The sequence below is a fragment of the Prinia subflava genome, chromosome 4 (assembly GCF_021018805.1).
Source record: "Prinia subflava isolate CZ2003 ecotype Zambia chromosome 4, Cam_Psub_1.2, whole genome shotgun sequence".
NCBI classification, from domain to species: domain Eukaryota; kingdom Metazoa; phylum Chordata; class Aves; order Passeriformes; family Cisticolidae; genus Prinia; species Prinia subflava.
Window position 1 is genome coordinate 9,471,957 of NC_086250.1, and position 12,038 is coordinate 9,483,994.

A 12,038-nucleotide genomic window follows, 5' to 3' on the forward strand; every position below is an offset into this window, starting at 1 on the left:
TTCAAACCACACTGTGATGATTTAACTTGTGCTGTTTGATTCTTCACACAATTTGTGGCTTAGGGTACCTTGCAACGTCAGGTGTAAGGACTGTACTCTTTTCCTAGAAGATTCCTGCAATTTCCCAGCTTCTGGATGGCATCTGCTCATACTGAAGATAATGTTTTCTGTGTATCACCTCAAAATGCTTTTGTTTAACTTTCCCCTTTAGGATTGCATCTATCCTTTCTAAAGCATAAGCAAGTTTGGTTAGACATGAGAAAATAGAGGCACTTATGGAAGGCAAAACTGAAGAAGGCGGGATTGCACTCCCAGTTTTCCATGGGAGAGCCTGGAAGTGCAGAGTTAGCTGCAGCTGTGATCGTGTGAGAACAACAGCAGGATCTGCAGTAATAAAAATCCCTCACTGTTGCTTCCCTCATCCATTCCATCTGAGCTGGAAGTGACTGTGGAGGCTTGTCCTGTTGTCCCTTGGCTCTCTGCCATGGTTGCACTCCTGCCCTGTCTCTCCTGTGGCACAAGCAGTCTGGCCTTTAGACTCAAATTCTGGAGTAGAAGATTTCGGTTTAGGCCTCCAAAAATCTCATTTAAGCATTTTCAGTAGGAATGATTTAAATCTGGGGTGCTAAACTTGGATAAAACTGTCCTAAGATAAGTAGGATCAGAATGAACCTCAAACTGGGATTGTGCTCAACCGTTATGAAGAGGAAGCCCTTTCTTTTATTAGACATGATATCATGAATTTATTTTAATTTAATTTTATTTTAATTTAAAATTTATTTTAATTTTTGCTCACATTCCATGTCATGCTCTGAGTGCTCTCTGTGTAGCTGCTTTCTATCCAACACTGCTCCATCATCTTTAGCTTGTGAAAGACTTTTAACCTTGTAGTATTTTATCTAAATTCTGGTGAATTCTTGAGTTCTATAAAGCTCTTCGGGTTTTGCAATATTTGTAATCACTCCTAACTGTACTTTTGGAATGATCAGGGAGGTTCATCCATGCTTAGTTTACTTCTTGCAGTGTGATTCATGAAGATGCTGAGCTGAGTTCTACCACTTATTTATCAACATCTGCAGTGGGCTGTTTCTCAGAGCAAACACTGTTTTTTCTAACCAGCTGTCCAGGGGCTGTTAACCTGACGAAAATATTCTTTCTGAAAAGCCAGTACTAAGTGTGCAAGTAAACTTTCCTCCTTTGGCAGCAGTCCCAGATTAGTCATCTTTTAAGATATTAGAGGATGTTGTCAGTATGGTCCCATGGATGTCATTTCTATGACTCTCACTAACTGAATCCAGGAGTACGACAGAGGCAAAAATTAACGTGCTCCTCTGAGGAGCCAAGTGTTTTCCAATGTTTCCTCCTATTTCACTGACTTCTTTTAAGACATGCAAAGACCACAGTCTCCTCTGAACAGATATTATGTATTGTAACAATACCTGCCTAATTTCAGCTCAGGAGAATGATCCAGGACTAACTTCTCAGAGCACAGAAGCCCAAACTGCCAAGTGTTTAAATCATCCCCTTCATTTGTTCCTATTGTCTTCAAGATCCTCAGGGTTTTCATTCATGTCTTTCACAATTCGTATTTTAACTTTCTGGGGCTGTCTAGTAGCTGTAAACCATATTTGAAAATTATACCCTTGACATGTGCTTTTTCTTCTTTTTTATCTCTTTTTCAGGAAGTATTTTGGAGAAAAGATAGGACTTTATTTTGCATGGCTGGGTTTATACACAGAGTTCCTCATTCCATCTTCAGTAGTTGGGATTATTGTATTTCTATATGGATGTATAACCATTGAAAGTGACATTCCTAGGTAAGCTTATCTGTGATCCATGATTTGTTACTTGAAAATTACAAGACTGTGCTTTTTCTTATTAATCTGTAGTGAGAATAACTGGTTTTAGCTTGTCTGAAGAGCAGTGATGTATCATTACCAACCCTGAGAGCATTACAAACACAGAGGCATTGAACTAGTATTTGAAGGGCACACATTTATTTGACTGGTCAGTGTCTCACCTCCTGAAACAGAAATGTGTAGTGAGTCCACTGTATTGCATTCGTTTTCTGAGATGCTGAGATATTCATTTGCTTTTTATGAGTGCACGTAGCTCATTGCTCATTCAGAAAGTTATTATGTAAAACTCACTGAAATGAATGCAGACACTGTCCACGACTCTTGGAACACTTTATTCTCATTAAAATCAGACCATTTTTACAAGTAAGATGAACAAAAGTTACAGGACTTACCAAAGCCAGCAGTCACAGGGAGGTGATTCTGCCCCTCTGCCCCTCTCTGCTCAGCCCCTCCTGCAGAGCTCCCTGCAGCCCTGGGCCCAGCACAGGAGGGACAGGGAGCCCCTGGATCCAGACCAGAGCAGGGACACCAAGGGCAGCAGAGGGATGGAGCAGCTCTGCTGGGAGGAAAGGCTGAGGGAATTGGGATTGTTCAGCCTGGAGAGGAGAAGGCTTTGGGGTGACCTCACTGTGGCCTTGCAGTGCCTGAAGGGAGCCCACAGGAAAGATGGAGAGAGACTCTTGACAAGGGCCTGGAGTGACAGGACAAGGGGCGATGGCTTCACACTGACAGAGGAGAAGTTTAGATTGGATATTGGGAAGAAATTGTTCCCTGTGAGGGTGGTGAGGCCCTGGCACAGGTTTCCCAGAGCAGCTGTGGCTGCCCCTATCCCTGGAAATGTTCCAGGCCAGTCTGGATGGGGCTCTGAGCAACTTGGGATGGTGTAGGTTGTCCCTGCCCATAGTGGGAGAGTTGGAACTGGATGATCCTTGAAGTCCCTTCCAACTCAACCCGTTTTATGATTCTATATTTGATCTTCACAACATTCCCCTTCCCAAAAGAATGGTGAGTTTTGTGTGTCCTGACAGGAATATACTACACAAAAACTGCCAAAGTGACACTGTGATGTTAATGTCTGTTTCCCAGTGGAAAAAAAAAAAAAAATCTTTCCTCTCTTATCTGTGTCTGACTTCTGCTGGAGACAGGACACTGCAGTACTTGTATACTGATCACACTCATGACAGTCCCTAAACTGACAGCTTTTAAAATCACTGCAGTAGGACAAGGTTACTGATAGGTAAATGATGAACAACACCACATCTGAGGCAGGGTCTGTTTTCTTAGCTTGATCTGAATAAATCTTGGTGCTTGTCAGGGTGAAAGCTTGTGCTAACATTTAAACTGCGGTGAGATTTATGGCTGGGATGTATCTGCAGCACCCTCTGCTGCCTTTTGAAGTAGAGAATTACTGTAACAACATGAGAGCTGGAAACAGCTGCATGCTTTTCAAACCATATAATATAAACATATTCATAATAGAGCTCGAATAGTCCTGTTTTTTATTTGAAGTCATAAGGAAAAACCTGTTTCAGGATGGTCCATATAGGAACAATCATAAACACCATATGCCAGCTATCGTTGAAACAATGGCAACTCTCAGCTCATGATCCTGGCAAGGACAATTGAGCTTTGCACTACTCAGTTCACCTAAGTGAGTCTGTGCAGGTATGAAAGGCTTCCACATCCAAACCTTATGGAAAATACTGGAAGTATTCTCAGCTCTGACAAGAGGTGTTTGACCTGTTAAAGTGATACTGATGTTGTTTTTTTCAAAGACTTTTAGAAACTGAATACATACATAGCAAATAAGACCAAGAATCAAAATAACAACAATAAAGATCTTAAAATCTGTAAAAAATCTTTTCTCTCATATTTTTGTGCCACCATATTTAAAAAATGCATATTTTGACAACAGCATTGAATTTCCTTTACAACCACTTCCGTCTTTCTTTCCAGTGATTTAAATCTGATCTGTATGAAATCATGTAACTGACTGCAGAGAGGCAAATTTTGGTTTTTTAGTGTGGTTAACCTCAATCTTCAGTGATGTTGTCTTCCTTAACTCATTAATACAGTGCAGTGATCAGTCTGAGTGTTGTATCATTTTCCTGTTGGTAAGGTGCCTATAAAGATTTAAAACATTATTATCCATGGCAATGAACTTGAGGAAGCACACAGCTCCTGTTCTCTGCAAGTGCAGGTCACATACATTGCAGACAGCTTGTAATAGCTGTGATAATCTGCTCAGTATCACTACTGCACATCCAAAGTTTCTGAGCTGGAACACTCAGAGGAACCTGTGCCCTTGTCTGTCACAGCAAGGAGATGTGTGACCAGCGCAACGCCTTCACCATGTGCCCCCTGTGTGACAAGTTCTGTGATTACTGGAACCTCAGCTCTGCCTGCGCCACCGCCCGAGCGAGTCACTTGTTTGACAACCCTGCCACGGTTTTCTTCTCCGTCTTTATGGCTCTCTGGGGTGAGTACTGCTTTGCAAGTGCCATTTGATGTTTGGACTCATCACAGAATAACAAAGTGCTGCTTGATTGAATGTGATTCCTATGGCTTTTGGAAGCTGGCAGTCTTCAGAAGGCCAGGGAGAGTTGTCTGTGTTGAGACTGGGGAAAGCAATATCACTGTCAGCAGCAGCCTCTGGAATAAATGGAGTTGTTCAGGGAAGAAAAGATGTTCTTTCTTCCTCTGTTGCCATGTTTAGAATCATAGAGTCATCAAGTCTGGAAAAGATCTACAGGATCATGAAGTCCAGCCTTTGACTGATCTCCACCTTGTCAACTAAACCAGAGCACTGAGTGCCATGTTTGATTGTTTATTAAACATCTTCAGGGGTGGTGACTCCACCACCTCCCTGAGCAGCCCCTTCCAATGCCAATGGGAAGAAATTCTTCTGATGTCCAACCTGAAGCTCCCCTGGCACATCTTGAGGCCATTTTCTCCACAGAGGAAACTGTGCCATTACTGGCACTTCTAAACTTTGACATGTATTTGCTAAATTTTCTTCATTATCCATCAACATGACACACTCTTTTAACACCTGCACTGGGGATCAAAATGTATTTGAGGATTGGTATGGTGCAGACAGCTGACAGGATCTAATTTAAGCACAGTCCCACTTCCTTGTGGGACAACTCAGTGACATAATTTTATCAAAACTTTATGGGATTTCAACAGCAATGGGACTATTATAATTTTAATTATATTTCAGAACATCCCATTTAAACAAGCTTGCTCTTCCTTAATGGCAAATATCCCTGTCTCCATGAGGATATCAAAACACTTCATAAACATGAATGAATGCATTGTAGTATTACTCTTATTGTTTCTGGCCTCACCTCTGCCCTGAAAAGTGTGTGTACTGTGCTTGCATGAATTATTGCTGGTCTTATGCTGTCCTTTACTCCAGAGCTTGTTTATTATGAAAGCTAAATGTGATATTGCCACTGTAAAAGGATCTTTTATTTCCCTATTCATTGTTCCCAAAATGAAATTATCATCCTTAATATGAAACTGAGCAAATATGTTATTGTGTTATAGCCATCCCTCAGTAATCAGTGTGTTATTCTTTGCAAGACTATTAAGATTTTACAGCTTGTTTTAGAAAGGATTGATGGTTGGTGGGCTGGCATTGGGTGAGGACAGCAGAAGGTTTTTAAGGAACTTGCAGACAGAACACATCATGGAAGCAAGAACATTAATTTACCAGTTCCTAGAAGCCCTAGAGCAAACGCTAGAGAATATGTGAGAGTTATGACTGAGAAATAGAAAGAAGAGGATGAATTTATAGACTCTCAGGATGATTTATTTTACTACTTCAGATTACAGGGTAGACTTGCAGATTGTCACCTGCTGCTGTGAAGCTTAAGATAAAATATCATTATCCTGAAAGAGAAACTTTACTGTAAAGTGACATCCATGCAAACGGCAATTGCCACTGAACCTCATCCAGAACAATTGTATTTTGGTATCAGGAATGCAACATGCAAAAGAAAATGTTAATATATCCTTGCACTAAGACAAATTAGTAGAATCTGTTATGGAACAGAACAGGACAAAAAGTTCCATATCTACTGCTTTTTTAAAAAGGCATGTAAGAATAACAAAATTCTTTCAGAGCTGTAGCCCTCCTCCAAAAAATGTTTCTCACAGATTAGAAAAGTCTGTTCTTGGGACCATGATAACTGAGCTTGTCAGTTCAAGAAAACGCAGCCGGCACACACAAAGAGCAAAGCTAAATAATGGAGCCTTTATTAACTCTGCCCAGCTTGCCTATTAAGTATTAGATCACACCAAATTTTGCTGCCCTCCTGTTAGAGGCTGTGTTGGTTATATCTAGAGCTCAATCTGTTCAATGGTAGAGCTCACTCACACACCTATTTCAGCTGTATATTTGAAAGAGCAAACTGTGGTGATCTGGGCCAGCTTCATTTCATGAGGGTGTTGGGCACAGGAATTATTTCATCTTGCTTGTTTTCTCCCATTCCTTAGAAAGCAGAAGGCTTCTTATGGTTAATATTTCAAAAGGAATCATGCTTTTAGTAGCTGATCCTGATTCCTTGTGAAGTGTCTTTGTGGTTCCAGCAACCGTGTGCAATTGTCCATATTCACAGTAATTCCTGGCTCACTGGGCTTGATGTCACCGGTGTCCAGGTGCTGAATTTCAGTGTCAGATGCCTTTATTAGAAGTTTTACAGAGTCACAGAAAGGTTTGGGTTGGAAGAGACCTTAAAGCTCATTCAGTTCCAACCCCTGCCATGGACAGGGACACCTTCTACCAGACCAGCTTGCTCAGAGCCCCATCCAACCTGGCCTGGAACATTTCCAGGGATGGGGCAGCCACAGCTTCTCTGAACAGCTTGTGCCAGGGCCTCACCATCTTCACAGGGAAGAATTTCTTCCTAATATCCAATCCAAACCTGCTCTCTGTCAGTTTAGTTTTTCTGCTGCTGTTAGTCAGTGCAGACGTGCTGATTTCAGAGCAGCTGCTGCATCAAGCCAAGTACGTTCTTACGGAGCTAAATGTGGAACTGAGTTTTCATATAACAGGAAAGAATGTAATGAGTAATAGCACCCTATAAAATAACCAAATGTTTTTGTATTTAGGATATCTAAAAACCCTCGAGTTTTCAAACCATGCTAAATATAGTTTTTATATGTTCTCTCCTCTGTAAGGGAGGAACACAGATAGCAACTTAGTTGCTTAATGTCTGGATTTGCTTTCAGGCTGCCAGTCCTGTCTTTCAATGATAGTTATTTCTTATATGCTGGGATGATACCTGTGAAGAAAATATTTGCAGCTAACTGTTGGGATAGATTATGACTTGTAAGAGCCAGGTTATTTTCAGAGTTCCCACTTTTCTCAGTGTTATCTGACAGTGTAGATGCAGTCAAGGGAAGCTGATCTGATTCTCCACTCCTGTCTGTCTTGTGGTGCTATCTACAAGATGTTCAAAGTGATGTAAACACTGCTGTGATCTAACAGTGTTTTTAAAATGCCCTTTTCACCTATTGAAAAAGTGAGATCAAGCATAAGAAAATGGCAAACAGTGCCCCCAGTTGTTTATAGGTATAGCTTTTTTGGTAGAGCTTTGGTGTTTTTAGTTGGCATGTACTGGTTTAGTATTAATATTGTTATCTGAAAATACATGTCAAGATTTATAAATACAATCAAGCTTTATAAGTTCTATTTCTAATAAATCTGTAAGCCCATAAATTATGGCCAATTAGGAAAAGGGCTATACTGAGGAAACAGCAATTATGAGAGGACTGCCAGGAGACTGTAAATATGAGACATCAGTGAAGCATCTCTTCCTTCTTATTGGTGAAAAAAGGAGAAGCAAGAGGCTGAACCAGGGACCAGCCCTTTAGGGCAAAATCTATATGAAGGGCAAAAGCATTTAAGTATGCTGTTGTAATATATTTCAAAATATGTTTTTCTACTTGCTGGAGATCCTAGTTATTTCAGTAGCAGACTAAACCTACCGCAGAATGCTTCATGGTGAATTAAGAGAGATGATGTCTTCCATGGATATCTGCAGCAACAGGCTCAGTTCCATTCCCTGTCAAGAACTTAACACTGACTCTGGACAACCCATGTTCCATCTTTCCGTATTTTATTTTCAAAAGACAGTAATTATTGTTCCCATACTTGGCTTGAAGTCTTTTTTTAAAATCGAGCCTGATGCTCTTTCTTAGCGTTTGATTTTAAAGGGTCTAGCATAATGGAATTCAAATATCACTTGAAGTTTATAAGTAAGACAAATATGTGCCACAAGGCTTTGGATTTATCACTTTTAAAATGGTTTAATTTCTTTTAAAGCTACCATGTTCCTTGAACAATGGAAGCGTTTGCAGATGAGATTGAGTTACTTCTGGGATCTAACTGGACTGGAAGAAGAAGAAGTAAGTCTCCTCTCCCTGGGCTAATTTACTATGTTAATTATTCTATAGATGCATATTATATAAGCACTAATGTATAGATTTCTCACGAGTGTTCTCCAGCCCAATGCAGTTTGTAGCTGTCTAGACAAAGGACTGTAACTGGAGTATCAATGTTTATTTAAGAAATCCTCACCTATATCTTACTGTTCAGCACTCTGAAGTTAATAATGAATGTTGAAAAAGATTATAGGGTAAGAGCAGATCATGCTTTGCTGAGATTGCCCATATGGCATTGTATAGTGTGCAGTAACACAATGACACTGAATAAATACTTTGTCATGTTACTTCATTATGTGTAACAAGAATTCTCTGTGATGATAACAGCCACAGGTCACAGTACCATTAGCAATTTTGCATCCATGTCTGGGTGACATCTATGGTGCCTTAGTTGCATCATCCTGAGCTCTAGGTGCTCACCAACAGAGCTGTTTCCAAACAGTAAGTACCAGGGGTTTCTCCAGAAGGAGCTTTCCAATGAGCCATGGGGTCTGCAGCAGTGTCTGAATTGACTGAAAATGAGTACTTGTTCACTGGTACATACAATGTCCCTAATTTTGTTCTTAGTTCTGGCCTTTGGTTTTTTTCTAATGATTGTCTCTCATCCAAGGATTCATTTCTAACCCTGACTAAAGAGACTGCAGTTAGTAAAAAAAAAAGAGCAGGTAGACTTTGGACTTTCCTCTGGCAGTAGATGCTGAGATGTCTCTAGAACAGAGTCTTATTCAGTAATTCAAAACCATGTTGGTTTGCTGGGAGGATTTGAATCCATTTCTTCTCTTCATGTTCCAGCATTGTTCCTTAAACAACAGGCCACCTACAAGTCTTCAGCCCTGCCAGCTGAGCTCAGCTCCAACAGGAGAGTGTATATTCTGTTCAAATTCTGGGGGGTGTTTAACCTGGAGAAAAGGAGACTCAGAGGTGACTTTATCTCTCTCTACAACCTCCTGAAATGTGGCTGTAGCCAGGTGGGGCTTGGTCTCTTTCTCCAGGCAGCAACTGACAGAACGAGAGGACACAGGCTCAAGCTGTGCCAAGGGGAATTTTGGTTGGATATAGGAACAAGTTTTTTACAGAAAGAGTATGAAGTACTGGAATGGCCTGCCCAGGGAACTGGTAAGGTCACCATACCAGGACGTGTTTAAAAAAAGACTGGATGTGGCACTCGGTGCCATGGTTTAGTTGAGATGTTAGCACATGGGCTGGACTCGAGGCTCTTGGAGGTCTCTTCCAACCTAGTCAATCTATGATTCAAGGTCATCACTCACAGTACAAAATCCTCACGTTTACCTTAATATTTGTAAAATGCTGTAAAAGAATCTATAGATTTGTGAGGTCCTGTGATGAAGAGGCCTGAAGTGGAAAAAGTCTGTCGATAGAAACTGTGGGATCAGAAAGAATCCTTTGTTTATGACAAGTGAAGGAGAGCCAGACAAATCTCAACACAAGCTGAAGGATTAGGAACTTAGAATCATAAAACAAGACTGGAATGGACCTTGAGGGGCCATCCCTTGTGTGTTGTAGGATCAATTCTACTTAAATCATTATGAAGAGGTATTTGTCTAATTTGTTCTTAAATAAATCCAGCAGTGGAGATTTCAATTCCTCCCTAGGTAATCTACTCTAATGCTTCTCTATCTGTACTGCTAACAAGCTTTTCCTAGTGGTTTTTAAATCTCCTTGCTATATGTTAATTTTTTTCTCTCTCTCTTTTTTTTTTTTTTTTCTTATTTTATCTTTCAAAGATCAACAGAGGGATTGCTTCTTTCCTCTTTTCAGCATAATTCTACACCATATCATATTTCTGTCACCCTTGTTTGTTTAAGATGAACAAGTATCTGGTCTTTAAAGACAGAGACTCACAGAACCACAGGATGCTTTGGGTTAGAAGGGACCTTAAATATCATCTCATTCCACCCATCTGCCATGGGAAGGGATGTTTTCCACTATCCCAGGTTGCTCAGAGCCCCATCCAGCCTGGCTGGAACACTTCCATGGCAAGGGGTTGGAATGGAATAATCTTAAAGGTTCCTTCCAACGCAGGCCATTCTGTGATTCTATGATTTACACAATTCCACTTATCAGTATAGGAGCATTTAAATGGGTTGGATTTGAATTGCATAATGAACAACCATAAATGATGCTATATTCTGCTAAGGTTACCCACAAAATATGTTATCTGCCATTGAAATGGCAGCATTTGGTTGTTTGGTCCTAGCTTAAGGGAGCTTCAAAATGTAAGGTCAAATTTCAAAATTTAGTTTTACAGGTATTTGCCCAAAGCATTACCACAGTTCCTCCTCAATGAAAGCAGACAAAGCCATAAAATCACCCTGTCTGTCTGGCAAATACAATACCATAATAGAAACTTCTAGTTTATTTAGGCTAAATCTATTTTATGTTGCCCTAGAATATCTTTACAAACTGATTCCTGTATACTTGCTCAGTAGCTTTTAACACTCTTATGCTTGTGTTCATGCTACATGGCTTACTCAATCTTTTGCTTTAATTTTTCATTTATCAGATTTATTTTGAAAGTGATCTGGACTAAAAAGATTGTGATCATCTACCAGTGACTCCATGCTGACATATAAAACTATTTTTCCTTGGACAAGCATCCCATTAATAGGGCAGTCTAAACAGATCCTTGGTGTGAAGTTAGGATAAGTCTGCTCAAGGAATTTGCAGTGGGTCTTTACCTTTACTAAGAATATATGGGGGGTTTTTTGGTAGCTCGTTTGGTCTGTCAAATCTGGGCTAGTTGCTAAAGTTCTATTTTTTTTATATAAATACATTCCATGTGTTTGGCATGCATGTTTGTAAAATTTCGTTATCACTTTCTTTTCTGTTTTCCTAAATCAAAGGGAAATTAAGGAGAGATTGGTTCACATTATTTATTCTTATCAAACTGGATCATTATCTACAGAAGCCTAATTTGATGGATAGTGGATACACTTGTGTATGTTTGAGGCAAATCCTGGAAATCACTCTCAGGGAAAATTCCCAGTGATGTTAACATGAGTTTTGCCTGAGTAGAAATTTCATGTTTTGGCTTTTTGTTTTCAGAATGGGTATTACTGTTTTCTACTCGGAGCACTCATTTGGCCTCGCAATACCTTGGCTCACATGGTTTTCAATAAGTGTCTGGCAGCTGTACTGGCAAAATTCCAGCATCCTAGGATTCAGATCTACCCCTACATGGACATTTGGCCTCTGTGAAGTTATCAAAACTATTTCTAGCTTGTTCTAAGTGTAGAATTCTTCCCATTTTCAGACAAAGAATTGATTCTGAATCACACTCTTTTTACAGCTGGGTGGAATTGTCCTTCACATCCATGGATGCATAGGTCTAACATCCCTAAGTCTGGACTGTAAAGAAATATTTTGTGCAAAATATTCATAAAAGTAACATATACAAAATGCATTCCAGGGAGCTCTGTGGTCTGTTCAGTCAAGGGTAAGACAACTTGGCAGATTCAACAAAGACAGATCAACTACTATTCCAGTCTAGGAGCAGGTGTATGAAAGGCAGTTAAAAGGACACTGGAATGTCTTACTAGTGTACTACTAGGAAAACTAAGCATAACTTGGCCAGACTTGAACAGAATATGCACTCAGAGAAAAACTGTCAATAGCAAAAATTAGGTTAGCATACAATGTTTTGCTTGGCATTTATTTTCTTTATTTTTTCTTGTTTTCATTCCAATCGGTTTTCAAAAGTTGCTC

The 12,038-nt window shown here is 40.0% G+C and overlaps 1 protein-coding gene across 1 annotated transcript in view; it reads left to right on the forward strand.

Moving 5' to 3' along the window:
- Nucleotides 1-12,038, forward strand: part of ANO2 (anoctamin 2) — a 130,986-nt gene that overhangs the window by 48,417 nt on the left and 70,531 nt on the right. The window contains exons 9-11 of the mRNA XM_063395389.1: nt 1,683-1,817; nt 4,178-4,338; nt 8,194-8,276. Coding sequence (XP_063251459.1) covers nt 1,683-1,817; nt 4,178-4,338; nt 8,194-8,276 — 379 coding nt within the window. The remainder of the gene's footprint in view (nt 1-1,682; nt 1,818-4,177; nt 4,339-8,193; nt 8,277-12,038) is intronic.